Source organism: Heloderma suspectum, chromosome 1, assembly GCF_057233095.1.
Source record: "Heloderma suspectum isolate Gila_16-S chromosome 1, 16-S_ref, whole genome shotgun sequence".
Taxonomy (NCBI): Eukaryota; Metazoa; Chordata; class Lepidosauria; order Squamata; family Helodermatidae; genus Heloderma; species Heloderma suspectum.
Genome location: NC_139458.1, coordinates 155,329,642 through 155,348,511, shown reverse-complemented (window position 1 = coordinate 155,348,511; position 18,870 = coordinate 155,329,642). Strand labels below are relative to the sequence as shown.

The following is an 18,870-nucleotide window of genomic DNA, read 5'->3' as shown; positions in this document are numbered from 1 at the left end:
GGGTGGGGAAAAGCCATTTGGATCTGGACAGAATCAGCAGTTTTGGGGATTCTAAGGTGCTGACATTGCCTGTCATACTAACACTGCCTGTGCATGTGCGTGTATCTGTGATCAGCAGTATGCGAACCGAGAACTACCGGAAGTACAAGCTGGGTTTCGAAGAGGCAGAGGAACTAGAGATCAAATCGCCAACTTTTGCTGGATCATGGAGAAAGCGAGAGAATTCCAGAAAAACTTCTATTTCGGCATCATTGACTATGCTAAAGCCTTTGATTGTGTGGATCACAACAAACTCTGGCAAATTCTGAAAGAGATGGGAGTACCAGACCACCTTACTTGTCTCCTGAGAAACCTGTACGAAGGTCAAGAAGCAACAGTAAGAACCACACATGGAACAACCGATTGGTTCAAAATTGGGAAAGGAGTACGACAAGGCTGCATATTGTCGCCCTGCTTATTTAACTTATATGCAGAGTACATCATGAGAAACGCCGGGTTGGATGAATCACAGGTCGGAATTAAGATTGCCGGGAGAATTATCAACAACCTCAGATACTCAGATGATATCACCCTAATGGCAGAAAGTGAAGAGGATCTAAAGAGCCTCTTGTTGAGGGTGAAAGAGGAGAGTGCAAAAGCTGGTTTGAAACTCAACATTACAAAAACTCAGATCATGGCATCTGGCCCCATCACTTCCTGGCATATGGAAGGGGAAGAAATGGAAGCAGTGACAGATTTTATTTTCTTGGGCTCCAAGATCACCGCAGATGGTGACTGTAGCCATGAAATTAAAAGACGCTTGCTCCTTGGGGGGAAAGCTATGGCAAACCTAGACAGCATAGTCAGAAGCAGAGACATCACCTTGCCGACAAAAGTCCGTCTAATCAAAGCTATGGTTTTCCCAGTAGTAATGTATGGCTGTGACAGCTGGACTATAAGGAAGGCTGAGCATCGAAGAATTGATGCTTTCGAACTGTGGTGCCGGAGAAGACTCTTACGAGTCCCCTGGACTGCAAGGAGGTCAAATCAGTTCATCCTAAAGGAAATCAACCCTGAGTGCTCATTGGAAGGACAGATACTGAAACTGAAGCTCAAATATTTTGGCCACCTAATGCGAAGAGAAAACTCTCTGGAAAAGACCCTGATGCTGGGAAAGACTGAGGGCAAAAGGAGAAGGGGACGGCAGAGGATGAGATGGCTAGATAGCATCACTGATGCAATGAATATGGACTTGAGCACGCTCCGGGAGAGAGTGCAGGACAGGAAGGCCTGGCGTGCTATGGTCCATGGGGTCACGAAGAGTCGGACACGACTGAACGACTGAACAACAACAATGGCTGCTCAACCTGTAGATTTATAAATAAGCAATGATATAGCTACCATGAAGTATCCAGTGCTTGCTCTCCTCCAAAGGAAACAAGCTTTGCAAAGGCTGCTTTGAACTTCCCACGGAAGGGGAAGTGCAAAACAATATTATTCAGTCAAGGTTGCTTTTGGATGTCACATTTAATCCCACAGTAAAGCAAGACGTGAACATAGATAGTAAAACACACATTTATTTATAGTCATCGCTCAAATGGTCTTTCTAATCTCTTGATATTATCATGACAGTATTCCATAAAGGATATTACCAACCACATATGATTTCCTAGGATTCAAGGGCAGTTCAATACCACAGACAAGAGAGTAGAAATAGCTACATGCTTTCATAGGTGATGATCTAGCTATTTTTTCATAATGGAATAATGGAGACTGGAAGTTTGGTATAAACTAAATCAAAGATGTGCATGCCACTGCTGATTGACATATGGCAGAAGGAAAGTGGCAATAAAATTGGATATTCTTAGGAGCATGTAATATCCAAAGACAAGAATCCTACCCCTCCATACTTGAAAAATATACATCTTTCGCTAATACAGATACATAATTTTATTTCTACTACTGCTAAAATAAAAATAGAAACAAGACCCATTTAAGTGAATGTGAATTCATTTCAATGGGGTTTGTGCAGGAAGGTTGACTCTTCTCTAGAACTAGTCCTCTCTCACCAGCTGCTCAAAATAAACTGTGGATCCTTTACCCATATACAGACCTCATAAGAATAATAACAAATCACTGATGTACCTTCAGTAAAAGTTGATACTTGGTAATCCTCTGGACAGGTTTGATTAAGTATGAGGAAATGGAGTTGGCCAGACCATGCCTTTGTTGAATTTCCTTTAAAAAGTAAGAACAAAACTAAATAAAACCAACATGCAGTTAAACATATAAACCAAATGCAACGAAAACAGTCCTAGACTCTTACTCAGCTTCAAAATCAGCCACATTCAATCTATTTTAGCTGCAAAGTACCTGAGCTGACCAGTTCTTTGGAGCTAGTAATTATTATGTGGTTTCTTGAAGAACAACAGTATACCACAGAGAAACTTTGTAACCTCCCCTGTGGTCATTTCCAGAGAAGTGCTCTATGAAACTGTGCCAGTTAAGGCTCTGCCCAGAAAATAATAAATGGTTTGCTTCAAGTAAATATTTACTCCCATAAAAATGATTTTTTCCTGATTTATGGAGCCTTAAATCAGATACTTCCCATTAAGGCCTAGGTGATGTCTGGGATGGTGGTAGATCGCTATTGCAAACTCTTATGCTTAGTAACCTACAGGACCCCTTTGGGCATGCTTTACTCAATCTGAGTGCAATCCAGACGCATTAAAATCTGTGGGACAGCAAACAGAGGGAGCCAGTTAAGGCTTCCTGAGTCTCATCACCATCCCTAGACACAGGAAAGTCCTCACTGACCAGCTTGCTCCTAAACTCAAAATTTGTTTTGTGTCTGTAGTGTATCTATATACTAAAGTGCAATGATGAAAGTCAAAATCTCCACACAGCAAATGGCTGAAGTGTTGGCTAATGTTCACATTATGATAGAAAAGTGTGGAGAGCGCTGTATGAAATTCAGAAGCTGTGACCTCTGACTGCCCCCAGTTTTAGTCAAATCATGCCCCCTTCTAAAAGCAGTAGCTAAGGGGTCAGCACAAAGCTAAGGGGAGGGAGGCCCCCTCTGACCTCCCTGTAGTTTGAGTACTAGTGCTGGCACACAATGGAATATCACAAGGGATAGGAAAGCCCTTTCAGAGAAAAGCAGGTTGCTGAAATCCATGGTGTGAGGCAGGTATGGAAGTGGCTTTGAAGCTTTGTACATTCTTCTCCTCTCCAAAAAGAAGCACAGTGAGAAACACAGTTGAAGGATGGCTCCATCTACCATAATTTTCTCATCTTCCTCTCACGGGACGTGTGAAGGAAGGCAGTAGATACCGTAAGAATAAGAAGCAGGTCTTCTCATAGGAAAGGAGTGGGTCTGCAATACAGACTTCCCTACTATATGATTTCTGGGGAAATTAGCAAGTAGAAGGACTGTCGCAAGAATCCATCAAAGTGATGGGTCAGGCACTGAGCAAAGCCAGTCTGCTCTTCTCCGAGGTACAGGCTCAAGCTTCAGCAGCAGTGGCACGATTCACTGGTCTGCCCCATGACTGATTTCCATTTGCACAATCAGTTTAGGTTACTAAAATAATATGCATGAAAACTATCATGTAAATTGGAACTTGTGATGCTCCTACACACAGCTTCCCTGCACTTCTTTTTTTTTTAAATACTATGTACAATACTGGGAAGAGCCAGTTGGCCACAGCTTCCCAGAGCATGTACATTGCATGGCATATATAATGAACACATTGGTTTTCACATATATTCCTACTACTACGTATATAGTACTTCTTTTGAAGTGCTTTAGTTCAGTCATCCTTACAATTATGTGAAGGAGACCAATGTTATCATGGTCTGAGAGTTAGTGGTTTGTCTGCCACCCAACAAGCTCATAGCTGAGCTGCAATTTGAGCATGAGACAGTCAGTTCATAGCATAAGTTCTTCATTGCTATGCTACACAAACTCTAAGTATCTTCTACACAAGAAATCTGTAACAAGTGAAGTGGCCCTAATTAGTCCAGGGCCATGTTTCCACAAAAATGGAAGGGTGAAGCAAATGAAGGAATACTGGAGTTTTCATGAAATCAGCATGGCTCTGCGCATGGCTCCACGAAAGACTGCACCGCACCATTATAAGTCACTGATGGAAACATACTTCCAGGTGGGGTGGGAGGACTGGAAGTGAATGTCATCAGACTGGCAGGGGCTGCTCAACCAATAAGAGAGGCTCCCCCCTCCAGGCTCTACTCCCCTTAATGGCAATCTCGGGAACTAGCCTCATTGACCACAATGGTAGTTACTTCTGAGTAGGCTTCCTGGACCAGTGCTCTATTCTGCCTATTTTTTCCCCTTTCCCTCTAAATACTAGGCTATCGCATTAGCAGGCACCCTTGAATAAATGCACTATTGCGTGATAGCACAAATGCATGATAGTGCATTTCGGGAACAAGCCCCATTGACTACAACAGGAGTCAGCAGGCGCCCCTGAACTAATGTGCAAATGCATGTTAGCGCTATTGTGCAATAGTGCAAATGCGTGACAGTGCATTTCGGGAGCAAGCCTCATTGACTACAACAGGAGTCTAGCGCTTATTTTCAATGTTTTTTAAAAAGTTGGTCCCTTGGTATCCTGCTCCAAAACGGCATTGAAACTTCTGGAAAACAGGGAGGGAAAGGGTTGGGTCAGTGAGGTCACAGGCAGGTGAGCGACACACCCCCATGGGCAGGTTTATGATACCGACGCAAGTGCGGGTGATGGAACACACCCCAACAGGACCGTAACCGAGCCAAAGTAAAGAGGAAAAGTCGGACTATAATGAGTCTCGGAGGAACCATTTTTTCTGAGATAAACTCCAGGATGCCTGCTGGATGGCCATGACGTCATATAAACTGCATGACCTCCACACGCAGCCATGCTGGAGTAAATCGCTGGTGGAAACACACCCCAGATTTCTCAATGCTTTTTGCCTCGGCTGCACAGAACGATAGGGCGTTATCCCATTTCCCTTTCCAAGGAAAGCACAATCCAGCTCTTACATGCATGGGTCAGAAAGCTCATATGAGGGGCGGCATGCCAGCCCTGAATGGATTTCCCCCCATGGGGAACACAGCAGACAGAGAGTGTGACCCTTATCAAGGATAAGGGCTTTGAGGAGGTGAGCACAGGGTCAGAGTGATCAGCAACTAGTACATGGTCCCAGGACCAAGAAGAACTCTGTATTGCTGTTCTTTCTAACACCATGCCCGGACTGTAACCCCCACCCTGTAATGAGATACCCATTCTGTACCGTGACACACACAGAATGGGCTCCCCCTGGTATGCCTCCGTGCATGCTTGATCCAGTCCCAACCTGGGCTACTGGATGTCTGTTGGGAGGACTGAGGGTTTCCTGCTGCTACATCACAGGTAACTGTTTTCTTGTACAGCCACGGTGCACCAGGCGGTTCTTCAAACACAAATGTACAGAAGCCTGAATTCAGGTGCCTTCCGATCATTGTAGCACAGAGGTCTCTGCAACCTCCTCTTGGTAAATCTTGTCTGTGGCCAGGGTCATACCCAGTGTTATTGTTATTGTTTGTGGGGGTGCCTAAGGCTGCCTTTACATTAAAGAAAAAACCCGCAGTCCTTACGTTGTGGAGCCATTCTGTGTTTACACCGGAGTTAAATAGATACTTCATTATTTCTGGATCTTTTTGAGATGGAATAATCAGGAAATACTTCTGAAGGTTGATGACATCATGAAAAGGACCCACAAACTTACATGAGTGAGCAATCTCAATAGCAGGATGAAAGCTCCGTGTGAAGAAGCCCCAAGTGAGTGCTAGGTTTTTAGTGCTATTTTAAATTGCTGTCAGCTCAAACTTTTAAAAACATTTTCAGTTCAAAATATAGGGCCAAAGTTAGTCAAGAAGCTGTCCCAGAGCACCTAATTTCCACCATAATATTCTCTAGATCTGATTTTCTGCTGCCCTGGTTTTGCAAAGTATACCTGAAGACATGCCAAATCAAACCAGGAGTATTTTGCAATGTTATCGCATGACTGAATGAGTATATGAGGAGCTAGGACAAAGGACAGCCAGGCTCTAAGGAATTTAACACTCAAAAACGTGGAGGAAGTTAGCTGCCTTTTCTTCCTGTTGCTTTTTAGGAAAAAGGATTCTCTACCCTATCACTTAAAAAAACACACACTATCCTTTTGCAAAAATCACAAATGGCCTGAAACATCAACTTTTTGGTATTAAGCAGTATCAAAGGTTTCCAACCAGGGTAACACAGCTGGGCTGCAAAAGCTTAGCTGGGCAAACGCTTTTTAATCTGTGTCAATGTCCTGTTAAACATGTAAATCTGCTGAAATATTATATCCCTTCTGGAAACCTCTGAGTAGGCTGGAATGCCACCTGCTGGTTACTGTATTTAACCGTCATCCATATTTTCACCAAGAGGACAGGGATAATCCTAAAAGAGACTCCTATGAGACCTTGCTCAATTAATAATAATACCTTCTCTTTATCTTTTTTTCTCTTAATTCACTTGAAAAGTTCCAAACACTGAACTGACTAGAGAAAATGTCATCCATGGCATGTAAAGAAGCATGCCATACAATGCTCTAGCAGCTGCATCTGGGTAGAAAGACTGTCAAGGGATGATATTTCTAATTAGGGATGTCCAATTTAGGATTAGATTAACTATTATGCTAAGTAGAGCAGAGACCCAGCCAAACTGGATGCCTACCTCTAGCGCAATTAGCCGAGAGTAGATTTGTATAGTGAGAAAGACTATCCTGCTTCCAAATGTTGGTTTCTGAACACCTCTCTTGGCTCAGAACAGACAGCGCAGTGACACGTTCACATACCCAAAGAGACAAACAGAAACAGCAGGGGTAGGGGGATTTTCATTGGCTAAACAGTAGTGAGGGAAAGAGTTAACCCTCTTCCTTCAGTACTGGTTCCCAACTGAAATGGGCCCCTTATGGTTGCTATTTGCTGAAGAGAAGAGAAAAACAATCACAGATCTCCAATGTTTCATCTACTTTGGTCCTAAATTAGTTATAAATGACGCATAATAGTGTGTGTGTGTGTGTGTGTGTGTAGTGGGGATTTAATACACAGTCCCAAATTCTGTGTACTGGGGGTGAATGTGAGTTCATAGTAGTATAATGCAATTTTTTGTAATAAAGCCCAAGTTGTTGCCATTAGAATGTGAAATTTCTCTCTGAAATTTAGGTTTGTCATTGAATGCACACTTCCATTAATTACTGAAATGAAAATAGGCTTGAATTCAAAAAGCTGCACGGGAAAGTGCAAGTGCATCAGGGCTTCTTAGACCTAGGGATAGTAACTTTTTACTGGAAGGGTATCTGTGCTTTTAATAGATGTGTGTCAAGCAGAATTAGAAAGTAAGCTTATCTCAGTTCTCATGCAGACTCCTAGACCTTCTAGAGCTGGAAGCTCCAGCCCTTTGAGCAACAAGCTGAATGGCAATGAAGGCACCACAGCTTATTATTCAAACCTGAACTTTAAAAGCAAAAATTCATATTATGAAAACTATACATCAGAAAGTGAATAAATGCAGGCTTGAAACTCAGGTGTGGCCGCTTAAAGTAATGAAAAATCCGAAGTAGAGAGATACTCTCATTTTGTTTTGACACTGGAAATAGAAAGCGATGGCGGTATATTCAAGCATCTGGAAGGCTCAGTGCTTTGGTGTTCAAGTGGATTATGCTTCTGATAAGAAAATAATTTAATAAATAATGTTAATGAGGGTATATTATTTCAACCAGAGGCTCTCCTTTCCATTTCATGTGACCTGTTGCGAGCGATCCAGATATCTTCCCTCAAAGTAGACATTTTCTTGCAAAGGTATCATATTTCCCTAGCACTCAACCTGCATTATTTTCTTCTGTCATTCTTTCCCCAACCAATGCTGTCATTTCTATCCCAACTGGATGTGTGGAACACTGTTGTGCAAATATACGAACACATATGGAACTGTGTCTTCGTGATGCGAATGAAGAGGGAATCACTTCCCTGTGTCATTTTGAGAAATGTGTTTTTCATCAATAGCACAGATAATTATTTCTGCAATATGTTGAAGGCAAAAGGGAACGCATGTACACACGCATGCCTATGCACACCCATAGGGAAATGGCAGCCCAGCCTAAAGTATTCTGCCTATTGGGATTTAAAGTCTATAGGAGCAACAAGCTGAAAAGGGAGCCTGTCTGTTGAGAGTCTTCGCAGCATGAGAGCTTCACTGGCTTAAAGCACTAACGCTGGAGCACTCGCCACCACTGTCTGGTGACTTTCTCCAATTCTTGAAAAAGTATTGTTCTTTTCACTGGAAAAAAAAAGGCAACTATTCTCACAATGTCGTTTTTGCAGGGGGGAGTGATTTCTACTAACTTTAAATTGCTAGCTTACATTCAACATGCACAAGTGGAGAATATTTGGCACAACTCTGAGACAGGCACCTACTGCAGTAGCCTCAGCTTCCTCCAGGGGCTGTTGGAAATGGTGCTGCAGTGGCTGCCCAGCTTGGATGCTTTTCTGATGGGAAAAACTCTCCCTATTGCTATATGAGAGTACTATTGCACTAGGGCTGCTGCCAAAATCTTGGTGGCTGCTAGTGCTCATCTCTTTCTCCCCTGGCAGCCACTGAAAGAATCAAAACTATAGAGTTAAATCCCATGTCACGCTAACTGAAGCCCACCAGTGCAACGGGATTTCTCACTCTCTCCTCCCTCCTGCAGCCCTCCGTGCCACCTGAAAAGCTGCTCCAGAAGGTTGCCTAGCCCTCTGGAGCAGATTTTGAGGTTAGTCCACCACGCAGGGGACTGTGTATGGTGGGGTGGGATCTCCCCTCTCCTGGTTCTGCTGACAGACACCACTGGATACAACCCATACAGTTGTTGTTTTTTCAAGCAAGAGGTGTGAAGCAAGACTGAAGCATGTATCAGTGCCTAATCTAAGGGAGATGAGGAGTAAGTGCTTACATCGAAGAACGTTCCTGCGTGCTCTAGGATCAGTTGGCTGGAGTCAGGCTTGTTTTTGCAGTAGGTAACATACATCTGAAATTTATCCGCCTGTGAAAATAAACATCAAGGGGTCACGGGGGAGGTGGGGGGAAGCAAGATAAGCAAATGTCATTGCACCATCTCCCATTAATAATAATATCTCCCTTAAAATAAATGACTAATATAACTCTGTCCTTTAATAATGAGCCTCATGTGGCGCAGAGTGGTAGGCGGCAGTATTGCAACCGAAACTCTCCCCACGACCTGAGTTCGATCCCAGCGGAAGCTGGGTCTTGGGTAGCCAGCTCAGGTCGACTCAGCCCTCCATCCTTCCGAGGTCGGTAAAATGAGTACCCAGCTTGCTGGGGGAAAGGTAGGAACGACTGGGGAAGGCAATGGCAAACCACCCTGCTACAGTCTGCCAGGAAAACGCCAGCGAAAGCGGCATCCCTCTAGGGGTCAGTAATGACCTGGTGCTTGCACAGGAGGAACCTTTCCTTTTCCCCCCTTTAATAATAAAAGTATTACAGACAAATGGAACAATAAAAAGCAAAATATGTGCTTCATGTAAGAACACTACATTCCTCTGGAGATAAGCATGACTGTCTTTCCCATGAACTAAATGTGTGTCCTTTTGAAAATCTTGTCCATAATGCTCACTGACATCTTTCAATGTGCATTTAAAAGTCCATTTCTGCCACTGGCTGGTATAAAAGGTAGGACTAGCTGGTCAGAACCAATTAGGTTAGAATGTATAAAAAATGAAATGTAAATGTTTTGGTTCCCTACAGGTACTCACTTTTAAAATTCTGGCCCTACCTCAAACTTGCACTTAATTCATAGAAGCTCTTTCATCAAAAACAAATCCATGTTAGTAGATGAATGCTAGAATTTTAAAATTTCACAAAATGTCCATCTGTAGGGGAACCAGAATAGAGGGAACTGGATTATGAAAGGAAAAAGAGACTATAGTTTATTCCAGTGGTTCCCAACTTAAAAAAAAATATCAAGGGAGCCATTTTGTACATTTTGAAGACTCATCATTCAGCCCAGCCCCCTGTTCTGAAAGGGATCACCTCATCTTTTTTAGTCCCTTTTGTGCTTCTTTGATCTCATCAGCCATCGGCAGAAGCCTGACATTCTTGTGATGAGCTGCAAACTACTATTTAGCAATCAGTGACTTATTGGGTAGCTGGCATTAATGTCTGAGGAAAAACTTCCTATAAAAGATCCACATAGTCTTCAACAACTTACTGCCTGAAGAGTTACACAGTACCTTGGCCTATTTAAAGCTGCCCACTCCCTATTACAAATCCTGGGACACCCATTAACAAATGGTACTATGTTAAGACACGTTACCCAGGTGACAAAGCAATGACCCACATCTTCAGGGAGTTGTTCATATTTTTCTAGTTCTTTCAGAAAAATGCTGAAAATGTAAAAGAAAGGACTATAATTAGTTACTATTTCCTTCACCCTCCCCTCACCACAATCTACACAGTTTTCAAGATGTTAATAAGTAGTTATATCCTCTAATCTTCCATGGAACCTTATTCAGCTGAATGAGTCACCTCATGCATCTGATCAAAGTAGGTGCTGGATGTCGAAACATTCCTGCACATATTTTAAAAAGACCCTCCAAATTTACCTTGGAATTTGCTTTACCTAAAATTTGCTGATAGATTACAGATGTGCAAAACACACCCTGTGAAATTTCACTAATCTTACTGAAATGCGTTAAATTTCCTTTGAAATTCCTGTTTCAGGTGGGCAGGACACTCCAAATTTACCTTAAGTTTTGCTTTCAGTACCAACTCTGGCTTTAATATAGATTTAGCCACATTTCAAATTAGGCCAATAGAAGCTACTGAGCTCTGGTTACCTCATCTGCACAGTACGCCACTTTCACATGGCAACTCTTCATATAACAGTTGCAATAACTTGCATGGATTGCCACACCAATCTCTCTATTGCATAGGGGGTGAGTTTCTGGCCATTTCTATATGAGGCTTTTATCTCACACCTTTACTGGGGCTTCTGCTTCCAAATTCTTTGTGGGATTAAGATCAGCAGCTCCTTTACACGTGCTTTTTCCCAGGGGGTTTCTTTCTCTGCCTTTCTATATGTTTCATTATACAGCCACTAGTAGACACTCTGGTATAGTGGAATTGCACAATTACATGCTATAAATATAACACCATTCAAAAAAATACTGCACTTTCCTCTATCTAAAAAGACCCAAAACAATGGTTGCAAAGCATGGGAGAGGCCCTGGAGGATGATGACATCATGTAAAGGACTCGCAAACTACCATAAGTGACCAATCAGGAGTGCACAATAAAAGACTTGTGTAGAAAGGCTCTCTAAGTCAGCACTAGATATTCCTGGAGGGTCTTCCACTGGTGTGGAAACTCTTGACACCATTGGAAGGATCTATAGGGCAAACCACAATAGACATTACGTGTGTGTGTGTGTGTGTGTGTGTGTGTGACGGGGGAGTGGGGTGGAAGTGTTATCACACCTCTATCCTGATAAGGTAGCATTTTGGTCCTGTTCTGCCCAATGTTTCCCAGGCTAGGAAGAGTAAGACAATTATCTTCCTTATCCATAGGATGTGTTCTTGGCACACATTATGTGGCCTGACTGAAGAGGATATCCTTCTATGAGGGAACTTTTCTCAAAATATTTAAGAAAACGTACTTATTATGAAAGTCGTAGATCTCTTGTATGTTGCCAAATATTATGTGCTCTTTGTTAAGAATCCCTGGGGGTATCTCCTCCACTCCACTTGTCATTTCCCAAAGGTAGGTCTAGAAAACAACAGCAGTTCTTAAACACAGAGAAGAAGTATAGAACAAAAGAATAAATCTTCCATTTTCTTGCCAAAGGCACAGAATATCCAAGAAAATGTGTGGTTCTAAGCTTTAAAAACAAAACATTCACCCACAACACTTCCATCCCGCCCTCCAAAAAGGGATTGTGGCTGCTCCAGTGCCATGAAAAATCTTAACACTCCAGACAGAACTGCTGACAGTTCTAAGGTTAAGTTCAGTGGCTGTGGCTTCTTTGCATGCTGTGCATATAAAATCTTTTTCTGAGGTCCCATTTGAATGTTACTTTCCCCACTTCACTCATTCATACTGCTGCACTGCATAGCTACAGCAAATGTAATGTTCAGAAATGTTCAGAAATGCCAGTTCTGAACACAATTGTGCCCACATTCCACATCATTCCACCTGTGCAGAATGTAAGACCCTTGCACATGTACAGATCGCTGGTAGACAAACAGCATAAATCAGTTCCTCCCCTATCATATCCCATGCAATAACGGCAGCTTACAGAGCACTATGAACCTCCACATGGGCCTCATCTGCTGTAATGTTTATATTCTTGGAAACCCTGCCTCAACTGAAGTAAAGACCACGACAATGCATCACAGTTGCCTTTCAAGCCTTCGACATTTACAACAAACTTTACTAAGACATCAGAAACACCATAGGATCTTTTTCTAAAAAGCACTGCATTCATGCTTGCTTGACCACATACCTCTAAACATTCATGCAAATCCCTGACATATGCCTTCTCAGTCTGAAGCAGCTCAGCCATGATGAATCTAGAAGGAGAAATACCTTTGAATAAATGTGTATATTAAACACACACACACATTCATTCATTTATTATATTTCTATACCATCCCATAGCTGAAGCTCTCTGGGCAGTTCACAAAACACACACACACACACGTGTCCAATTGATCCAATTCAGCAAAGCTTTCGACAAAGTGCCCCATGATATCCTGATGAGCAAACTAGCTCGAAGTGGGCTAGATGAAACAACGATCCAGTGGATCCACAGTTGGCTACAGAATCGGACTCAAAGAGTGCTTATCAATGGGACCTTCTCAAGCTGGGGAGAGGTAACGAGTGGGGTACCGCAGGGCTCAGTCCTGGGCCCAGTGCTCTTCAATATTTTTATTAATGACTTGGAGGAGGAGGTGCAGGGAATGCTGATCAAATTTGCAGATGACACAAAATTGGGAGGGATAGCTAATACTTTGGAAGACAGAAACAAAATTCAAAGTGATCTGGATAGACTGGAGTGCTGGGCAGAAAACAACAGAATGGCATTTAATAGGGACAAATGCCAAGTTCTGCACCTAGGAAAAAGAAACCAAATGCACAGTTACAAGATGGGGGATACGTGGCTCAACCACACTACGAGCGAGAAGGATCTTGGAATTGTCGTCGATCACAAGCTGAATATGAGCCAACAATGTGATGTGGCTGCAAAAAAGGCAAATGCTATTTTGGGCTGCATTCATAGAAGCATCGCTTCCAAATCCCGGGAAGTACTAGTTCCCCTCTACTCAGCACTGGTTAGGCCTCATCTGGAGTACTGTGTCCAGTTCTGGGCACCACACTTTAAGAAGGATGCAGACAAGCTGGAGAGGGTTCAAAGGAGGGCAACAAAGATGATCAGGGGACTGGAAACAAAGCCCTATGAAGAGAGACTGAAAGAACTGGGCATGTTTAGCCTTGAGAAGAGAAGACTGAGGGGAGATATGATAGCACTCTTCAAGTACTTGAAAGGTTGTCACAGAGAAGAAGGCCAGGATCTCTTCTTGATCATCCCAGAGTGCAGGACACGGAATAATGGGCTCAAGTTACAGGAAGCCAGATTCCGACTGAACATCAGGAAAAACTTCCTGAGTGTCAGAGCAATACGGCAATGGAACCAATTACCTGGGGAGGTGGTGGGCTCTCCCACACTGGAGGCCTTCAAGACGAGGCTGGACAGCCATTTGTCAGGGATGCTCTGACTTGGATTCCTGCATTGAGCAGGGGGTTGGACTCGATGGCCTTGTAGGCCCCTTCCAACCCTACTATTCTATGATTCTATTCTATGATTCTATGATCCCTTCTACTCATGGAAGGCTCTTCAATCCAGCGATGGTTTCCATTAATGGTGGTGGAGGGATAATTTTTGCTGATTTCCCCTTTCCCTCTGCAGCCCCCTGTGATCCCCTAAATCTGCTCCAGATGGTTGGAGGACCCTTTGTAACAGTGAAGGAGATGGCACAGGCTACTGCAGGAGAAAGGGGGACATTTTGAAAATCACCTCAGCTCCCCTTCCGTTCACGGAAACCTCTGCTTGAGCAAAGGAACACAACTGGATACAATCCAGTATTACTAGGAAAGAAAGAAAAAAATGAAATGTTTTAAATGCTATATAGACCAATCCTATGCATATTTTCTCAACAATAAATGTATATAGGATTGTAGCCTTTATCTTTCAGGGCAGGCTGAATTACACCTTGCCAATAAAATAATAAAATATCATTTACTTGGCCATCTCACTGTATATGATCACATTTCCCTATTGGAAGTATCATTCCGAAGTATCATTCTAAACACTACAGACTAGAAGAGTAGGAAGCTCTTCTAGCATACAATAAGCAAGTGCTGTCACCCTTCTGCTTCCTACTGTTTCTTGTTATACGTGAAAAAGGAACTTAAGTCTCTCTTCTTGATGTACTGGTGAGAGTGTTGGACTAGAATGAGAGAAATGCAGGTTCAAATGCCCACTCAGCTATTAAACTGTCTGGGTGACCTTGAGTCAATCATTCTCTCTCAGCCTAACCTACCTCACAGGGTTGTTGTATGGATAAAATGGGAGAGAAAATTATGGACACTTCCTTGAGCTCCTTGAAGGAAAGGCAGGATATAAATGTAATAAATAAATGAGTAAAATGTAAAGGGCAATGAAGATATTTACATATAAGAAATATACTTGTATCACTGTAAATGCCAGGCACTTGTGCTGCATAACTCCTTCTGACATTTTCTCCCTTCCCCTTAGCCTACATTGGTTCCAGTCTCTAATATATTTGTATTTTCTTCCTGCTTTATGGAAATCTATTTAGAACATATTGGGTTATGTTTGAAGCTTTGTGAATTGTAGGTATCTTGGCATGACTGTGTAATTTGCATAATACTTGCATAATTCCATAAACTGTAAAATTTCTGGAACTGAGAATAAATGAAAACATTGTTAACCTTACTGTGGTTAGAGCATTTATCTTGATAAAAAAAATTTAGTCACACACATACTCCTAGAAAGAAAGAATATACAACTTCTTCCATGACATTCCATCATAACATATTTTTGGTATTTTTGGTATTTTTTATGTTTTATTGCTGACAATCATGCAATTCTGTTCAGCTATTCAATGAATAAAGACTGTAATGCAGCAACAGCCAATTCACATGCAGAGCATTGTATCTCCATGTGAAAACTGAGGGTCAAACTGAGTTGGTACATTTCTGTGATAAGACAGCACCATCCCAGCCAGTTAACAAGAAATCGTCCCTCAGATAAAGTTGTCAAAAGGGAAAAAATCTGAGAGGATTCCTTCCATAGCAAATAGGTAGAAATAAGGGTAAGACATTATGATTTACATTTTGTGTCTGTGAAGACAAAGTTCCATCAAAGCATTTGCTCTCTGCACTTTTTTCTAACATATCTGCAACAAGTTGCTGTCAAAGACAGAATACATACGCCCTTTGGTGAGATGCAGCAATACAATTATGTTTTTAATTAATTAGGTATTGGTTAATCCCAGACGCTTTGCAACCATTCAACCACACATGGCTTACTTTTATCCAAATGCTGGTCCTTTGCCTGCATAACATTCAGTGCAAATGTATAGCACATGCTGCCCCACGTGCCTCACAACTGGGTGGGCTTGTTGAATTGCTGTTGCTGAGATGAAACTACTGCTGTTTGCCATTCCCACTTCTCACCACTTACTCTTTCTTTCTGGCTGACTTCCTTTTTTCTTCATTAGCCTCATGATTGGCATCGCGTAGCTTCACCTCACGATCTGACAGACTCACTGGAATGATGTCCAATTCCAAGTCCTTGTTATCCTGAAAAAAAGTAGTGACATGGATTTTAAACACATTCCTGCACTTGGTAAAAGTCAGCACATCTACAAAGTGAGAAAGATGAAAGGAATGACAATAGCATTGGAAGAAGGGCGGGGGGCACTGGTACGGTGTTGCGGAGAGAGAAAACACAATTGCACTTAAACAGTTTTTAATGACTACCTAACGGCATATCAAATTTGACAGGTGGGTGTTGTTGTTTTTTGAAAGTTTCAGATATTTTCCACCCCAGTTGTTATCTTCCATCCATCAAGTCCCCCTTTTCCACTGCACTGGTGCTGCTTTCAGAAAGGCATGGCTTTCCCCATGGAGAACCTGAGCCACCTAATTTCAATGGGAAGGGGCAGGTTTTGCCCCCTGCACAACATTACCCCTAAGAGCAGCACTTTCGTTTTCTTGATAGGGCCAAAGGAGAGCTTATATTTGATAAAGGGAGGTAAATGATACATACTTGGTACCTTTCAATTCAATTATTCTTTCAAAAGAACCAGATCTGAGTAAAAACACCAGTTGCCCATTTTTTGCCAATTCCTCCTTCTGACTGCAGCCCCCCTGTATTGGCCCCAGGCCTGTAACCAAGTCACCTGTAGTTTTAGAGGAGCCTAGAGATCCATAATGGTTTGCTTAGGTTCATTATTGGTGCAGTTTCCTTGCTAGTGGGCCTCTGAGCATGTGAGATGAGTCAGAGGTCAATAGCGCGGCCTCAGCACATTCCATGCTAACAAAGGCTAGTATCTTATCAGGGCCTAGGATGTGCCTCAGAAGTGAGGCTATGTTTATGCCAAGTTACAGGTGGCTGTGCTGGGAAAGTTCTGATGGTTTTCCTTCTGAACAAGCACTGTTAGCCTATGCTGGGGAAGTTGCAGATGAACGCTAATTAACGCTTGCTGCTGTCATGTTGCCTCACTGCTGACATGTACGGTATAAAACCCATTGTACTCCTTGGCTTTGGGTTCAGAGAAGCTGTCTGATCCAACCATTGGGTATGCCTGTGTGCTCTAAGTACTCACTAAAGCCTCCTTGTAAGCAAACCTGGGTCTGGCTTATCATTATCTCAGCACCTCCAAACCTTAGCAGCCCACGGCCAGGGCATACACCCCCGCACCACACTCCATGTTCCATAGGGGGCCCCAATCCTCAGGAGCATTTTGGGGGGAAGTAAAGTGGCTGTAGCAGGATGGGGAAGACAAGGAAGCCTGTTCTGCAAGAGAAACTGCCCTGCGAGGTAGGGTTCTAAGCTATTTTCCTGACATGTATATTCCATAAATCAATTTTCATGATGGTTTACCTAACAGTGATTTTTCAAAGCTCTCTAGGTGAGTAAAAAAATTAATAAATACACAAAGTTGAAAAAGCCTATTAGGTTTCAGCTGTAGTTTCTTTTTATAGAAACATAGCTGTCTACAAACTTCATATCTTGCCGAGTGAATGGCAGTGCAACCTATCAATAATTTAAAAGTTCACAATGTTCTCTCCCATACACGGGCCAGCCTCTACATTAGTCAGCCTTTCAGGTGGCTTTCCTGTACAGAGGATTATTGCTTACTGCCTCTAGCAGAATGGGTGGGCTGCAAAGCTGTTGTGTTGCCCAACATGGCATCCATTCAGCTCCCCAGGACTTAAGTCAAACATGTATATGAAACAATGCATAAAAGGCCAGAGGTCTGAACTGAAAGGCCTGGTAAAAGACCATGAGCAGTCCACTGAAGTTTGCAGTTCACAGCTCTCTGCAAGTGGAGCATCCCAACACTAATTGACAATTAATCATAGATTAACTATTGATTTCAACGGCTCTTTTCAGTGAATTACCCTTTTGTTTTATGTTGACCTGATCATAATCCACATGAATGTATGTTTGGAAGACTACCTGATTACCTCCTGCACTTTCTGTAACTTCTGGGATGGACTAATTGCCTACCCAACCACCCTCCTGTCATTTATTCAAACGTTGTGTCACAAAATCCAGTTTGGGTGACCTTCATGCTATATGCCAAGGGAAAGGAAGGCTGGCAATGTAATCCATGAACCATCTCCCACATATAATATGACAGACAGTTTTACATCCTAAGTGAGTTCTCGCTTGTTTAAGGTATGTCAGCAAAACATGCAACTTACAGTACCTCTGTATTGATTCCAAGAGCTTTTTCCAAAGAGTAGCGGTATTTCCCCATCCTCAGTGAAAAGTCCCGATAGCGTTTGTCGACGGTGGTAACCCATTTCCTAATTTCAGTGGCATGAGTATGTCCTTTCTCTACAAAGCTATCAGCCAGCTGAATGAGAAGCTTCACTTTCTCCCTGGTTTGCTGCCCGAAAGAGTGTTCCTTGGTTATCACATCTTCCACGAACATTTTGTTCAATTTTAATTCATAAAGTAGCCATATGGACCTCATGTTCTTCACAAATACCACTAATTAATACATTCCTGAGATCTTGGAGACACAGTGTAGGTGGGATGCAATCTTTTCATCTAGTTATCTAAAATGTTTTTGAATTTGCACATTCTCTGTCAGATATAAGTATACAAAGTAAAATTTAAAAAGAAATAAAATAAATTGCCCATGCAGCCAGTTACGTTTAGCTCACTGTTACACAGGAATTTTTCCACTGATACTCACTGCTACTCCACATAATCTCTACAGCTAGCAATACTTGTTTTATGTTGACCTGATCATAATCCACATGAATGTATGTTTGGAAGTCTACCTGGTCTGGTTCTGAAGTAACCTTTGGAAAATGACAGTGTGAGCAGAGAGTAACAACACTATCCAGCTTATGTATGCTTATTTGAACTAGAATTTCTGATCAATTTCTGAGTTAGGGACATTGTTCACTCTGGTATGCAGGGCTGGGAACTGACAAGAAGACGTGTTTGTGTGTGTGTGTAGGGGGGATGTATTTATTTATTATTATTTAAGAGATTTCTAGG

General features: G+C 42.4%; 1 protein-coding gene across 1 annotated transcript in view; it reads right to left on the bottom strand.

Moving 5' to 3' along the window:
* The window catches only part of KALRN (kalirin RhoGEF kinase), an 816,446-nt gene that overhangs the window by 189,910 nt on the left and 607,666 nt on the right, over nt 1–18,870 (bottom strand). Inside the window, exons 23-29 of the mRNA XM_084807552.1 lie at nt 18,065–18,247; nt 15,808–15,926; nt 12,544–12,610; nt 11,698–11,807; nt 10,357–10,426; nt 8,977–9,066; nt 2,125–2,217 (exon numbers count right to left, since the gene is read on the bottom strand). Coding sequence (XP_084663678.1) covers nt 2,125–2,217; nt 8,977–9,066; nt 10,357–10,426; nt 11,698–11,807; nt 12,544–12,610; nt 15,808–15,926; nt 18,065–18,247 — 732 coding nt within the window. The remainder of the gene's footprint in view (nt 1–2,124; nt 2,218–8,976; nt 9,067–10,356; nt 10,427–11,697; nt 11,808–12,543; nt 12,611–15,807; nt 15,927–18,064; nt 18,248–18,870) is intronic.